At 45.5% G+C, this 5,000-nt stretch overlaps 1 protein-coding gene across 5 annotated transcripts in view; it reads left to right on the forward strand.

Moving 5' to 3' along the window:
- nav1b (neuron navigator 1b) overlaps nt 1-5,000 on the forward strand; it is a 119,489-nt gene that overhangs the window by 1,802 nt on the left and 112,687 nt on the right. For 3 of the 5 annotated variants that reach the window (XM_042089701.1, XM_042089702.1, XM_042089703.1), the window contains exons 2-3: nt 800-1,269; nt 1,554-1,693. In XM_042089701.1, coding sequence (XP_041945635.1) covers nt 800-1,269; nt 1,554-1,693 — 610 coding nt within the window. The remainder of the gene's footprint in view (nt 1-799; nt 1,270-1,553; nt 1,694-5,000) is intronic. The other 2 variants (XM_042089709.1, XM_042089704.1) reach the window with 1 other exon arrangement.

Below are 5,000 nucleotides of genomic sequence, written 5' to 3' on the forward strand. Positions count from 1 at the left end.
GCCTAATTGAAACCATGACCATGATAACTGATAATATAAAATGAATGTGCACCTTGAGCAAATTATAAAAAATCTTTCAGAATGCTTTCCATTCTTGAACTGCATCGAATTGCATCGAATCGCATCGCATCGAATCGTACTGAATCGTTTTTTATAAACATGTATCTTTTCTTGTATCGAATCGTTCCCATGTATTTAGATGCGAATCGAATCGTCTTTTACATGAGAGATTCACACCCCTACTATACACAGTAGACTATGACAGAAAATGACAAATTACTAGCCTGTCTTAATATAGTAGGCCATTTCTAATGAACAACATAGCTAAAGTTACCTAACCAGTTCAATAACATCAGTTGCTTGATTTAGGTTAAAAACAGTTTAAACCCTTTTCCTGTAGCTGGAGGGAGTGGCACACAACATTTTCACAAATAATCGGTGTACATTACCAGGAGCGAGACGAGGTCCTGAAGACAACAACTATAGAAAAAAGCCATATTTGCCAATGTTTTAACGTAAACTGGAAGTTGATAGGCCAGTACAAGCGAATCCAAAATGGAGTTGTGCATAGAACCTATAGTGATACTGCGATATATACAAACTGACACTGGACATAACCATAAATGCTACATCCATTAACCTGCAGATTCTGTACTATGTTGGTAAACAGTGTGAGATGGAGTCACTAACCAACATCAATTTTTGTTTTTATGTTTACTCTGGAGGGTGCTGTTGTAACACTTTATTCCCTTCGGGATAAATTTATTTGTAATATGAACTATTTGTAATATTATCTTAGGTGTCCAAACGCGAGATGCCCTCGGTGGTGGTTACCTCCCGGGACACGCTGGACATCCGCAGGGGCTCGCTGCCCTCCGACGCCTGGCGGGAGTTGAGCAGGAATGCCAACCGCAACCTGCGGGCCGGGCACTCGCACTTCCGCAGCCTGGACAATGGGCCCGAGCTGGCGGCCGCCCCGCGGAGCCTGACCAGCGACTTCCTGCTGAGCCGTGGAGGCCGGGAGACGCTCTACCGAGCCAAGCCCAGCAACGGCAACCTGCTGTGGGTAGGGGGCAGTCAGCGGGGCCGCAGGGGCATGGGGGTGCCCAGGGAGACGCAAGGAGGCAGCTTCTCGGACCTGGAGAAGGGCACTGCCAACGGAGAGCTGGGCTCCGCCAGGGCCAGGAGGCAGGCCAACATGGTCACTAACATGATGCCCGCGGGCAGGGAGTCTCCACGCATGGCGGCCGTCGCCCCCTTCAGGTTCAGGTGAGAGATCGGATCAGTCTTGAAAAGAAGCGTTGAGTATACACCACAGAGACTAAGAGAGAGTTTTAAACATGAGCTGTCTCATTTAACAGTGACTTTCACTATCACTCAGTGATCAAAGACACTTTAGAGAAATGCACCCCTTAACAGAGCACACTGTGTTAGACTAGTCAAGACCAGACCTATGGTGGCTGACTCTACTTTTCATAGTAATGTAAACATGCCTGTAAGTGTGCCATAGCCTTCCGTTACTTCACAAATCTATCTATCTGTTCCCCTGTAAGTCTATCATCCCTCCTTCCCTCTCTCCCTCCCTCTATCCCTCTCTCCCCCAGGCTGCAGGTCCAGGAGGACACGGACGGCTCTCTGGAGGACCTGAGCGACTGCTCCTCGGAATCTATGGAGGTGTGCTGTGAAGAGACCGGTGAGTTCAATACTATCATAACCAATTACATCAACAGCTAAGACATACACAGCAAACAATGTATGTATATGCCCCCCCCCACACACACACACACACACTAAACACAATGCATAGCATAGCAGATAAACACTGTAAGAGAACAAAGAAATGAGAGGTTCTAAATATAGTCCAAGTTAGATGCTCTCGGAATATAAAGCAATCTAGCACACATAGACAGCACAGCACAACAATACCATACACCACATTTTACTTAACTGCATGTCTAAATGGTGTAACCCTGGACTTCCACATGTGTCCTGAGGGACGTCTGTCCAACCTAACACAGCTTGGCTCCTGTTTTCTTGTCTGAGTAATTTGAACCTTTCCATGACCACCACACGTTGCTTAGGGTTTTGTACACCTCTATGATGCGTGTGACACAGGAACAGATAAGCTCTTTACTAAGCCTGGCCTGCTCTTCACTCTCATCCACTGCCTGCGTAACAACAACAACACCCCGGAGACACAATCACCAGAGGATGAGAGCATGAGATAGGATATCCATATCGCTAAACACTACATGGAGACACATAGGGCTAATATATAGCTAATACAGCTAAAACACACAACTAATGCTACTGATGTCCTTATTGACACACATAAGGAATGAGGAGTGAATCTAGGGTTTTTTTTTTTTTCTAACTTTTTACTGACTAAGAAGTACACAACTATAAAGTTAAAACTCAGGAAATGTGCATGACTGCAATACACAAGCGAAACATGTGCACAAACGTGTGTTTGAAGCTAAACAAATCTGTCCGCTCCCTGGTCTTCCCATTGTAGAGGCCTGATTTTTCCATCAGAGCCAGAGGCTGACAGCTCTCTCAGATGGATTGGTCTCTTTAAACTCTCTGCTCATTTCTTCATTTCACATGCTCATTTTGGGCTTTCCTTCCAAACGGAAAAGCCACAGAGATCTATATTTTACAAGTCCGGGCTCCTTTGCCAAGGTCATTTTCAGAGACAACAGGCAATTGACCATCAGTGCCTTGGATTTAGAATATTTATAGGTCACAGACTTCTTCCAGTGGAGCTGGCCAGAGCAGAGCTGAGCTCCGCATGGACTGTCTGCTGGCCTATTGCTGGGCTCTGCAGAGACACAAAGGCCATGCCTCATTCACACACACGCACGCACGCACGCACGCACGCACTCACACACACACACACACACACACACACACACACACACACACACACACACACACACACACACACACACACACACACACACACACACAGTGTCCATAACAGTGGATCAGGCCTATAAGTGGCCCAGACCTCGTATACTTGGCATATCCAATAGCCAAAGGCCTCCTGAAAGGAAATATAAAAGATCTCTCGCTGAACCTAGCTCTGGCTGTAAAGGACAGATTGCCAAGTTTCATTCCCACACAATGCTAACCGAGACAGGTAGCCCTCTCCCACACGCCCAATTCAGATGCACACTTTGTGAGGTGAAGCTACTGAGCCCCCTGTGTGAAGAGTGTGCTACTGACATTTTCTCCCAACCTTTAATCCTCAAGTGTACATCATTCACAGTTTTGTGTTTACATATACAGAATGCTTACGTGTGTACTGATGATTACTCACTACACCGATGCTATAAAAGATAGACACTGTATTTTTAAGTGAAGAGATTTTGCATTCAGAAGTAAAGGATTTGTAACAGTGTTGGTTCAAGTTTCATGGCCTTTTCCATGTGTTCAAATTGACTGTCTATATCCAGAGGTTCAGCCTGTCTTTGTAAAGTCTCTCAGGATCTTCACTGTTGGGGTTATCTCTGGCTGGAGGAGAGTGGAAAAGAGTTCTTTTTACCTCTTTGAGGGGGGAATGAAGCCAAAATCTCAGATGTTTCATACTAATTCAGATACAGCCCATCAGAGATCAATCTTGATGGCAGATTTGTTCCAGGTCGGATTTGGACACTCTTTAGGGTCAGATCCATTTCAGTGGTAGTCTCTTTTGATTTGATTTGGTAGAATATGACTTCACAACCCCTGTATACAAAACTACAACAACAACAAAAAAATTAGGCAAATTGCTCCTTGCTATTTGAATTTGAAAACTAAAACAGAGAAACCCTATAAGTGCTGTGTTAATCAAGACATGGGTGGAGCATGTACTGCACAGTATTAGTAATGATTAATTGAATTACTCTTTGACCATACCGGTATATACAATTAGCTACATAGTGATCTTTATCCACAATTTGTGTATCTTCTGTGGTGCTGTAACACTCACAAGTTCTTTGTGTTTGAAGATGGATTTCTTATAGTAAGAAGCCTAGTAGCCTTCTAGAATGTCCAGTGAAAGCCTTAGCAGCATGGCTATTCTACAAGGACTTTCTAGAATGTCCAGTGAGAGCCTTAGCAGCTATTCTACGAGGACCGTCCAGAGACTCGGACAGGTGTTATGGCTGGAGAGCTGCTATGGGCTCGGCTCTGTCCAGCAGCAGCCGCCGCACTCTCCCTCTCCCGGTCCCTGAGCTGAGCCTGGGAGTCTGAGAGCAGACCGGCGTTTCCACTGATGTCTTTGGCTCGGTCCGGGCTCCCACAGGCTCACACCGGGAAGAAAATATTCAGCTTTACACTACTGACAGCTCAGCGTCTCCCAAATCCCACACCGGAGAGACAGAGAAAGAGGGAGAGAGAGAAAGAGTCTTGTATTTCCCCAACTGCCATTTAGTTCATCCAGGATGAAATTTCAGCATGTTTTCCTCTTTTATTTATTTATTTATTTATTTATTTATTTCGCTCCTGAAAACATTAGCATGCCAGCAGCTGTTGTTTTGCTCTTTTTTGAGTTTCTCTTTCGCTAACATGGATGGAGACGTGCTGTACAGAGCCTGATGTCTGTCACTCTGTGGGTGAGAACCACGTCTCTAGGTGTCTACAGTCAGCGAGTGTTGTTTAAGAGCTAAGAGCTGGTGCTCACACAGTTAGACGCTTAAAAGAGGACTTTGTTGATACAGTCATCCTCAGAGAGAGAAGACTTGGAAAGACGAGGAGGGCCATTAGTGAATCTGATATGGGGTAGATCCGGGCCACAGTCAGCGTTAATCGGCGCTGGGTTCTTTTCCTCCTGCTGTTAGACAAACCTGCCTCCTCTGGGTGGCCTACATACAGATGTCTTTTAAATAAGGCGTCCCAGGGTTTACTGGGTTAGCCGCAGAAAATAATTAGCCGTACCTCCTGCTAGTTTTACACCGTGACCAGGTATAGCAGTGCTACCTGCAAGGCTCTTTTGAATCAGGGATGGTGTGTGTGTG

This window comes from Alosa sapidissima, chromosome 4 (assembly GCF_018492685.1).
Source record: "Alosa sapidissima isolate fAloSap1 chromosome 4, fAloSap1.pri, whole genome shotgun sequence".
Taxonomy (NCBI): Eukaryota; Metazoa; Chordata; class Actinopteri; order Clupeiformes; family Clupeidae; genus Alosa; species Alosa sapidissima.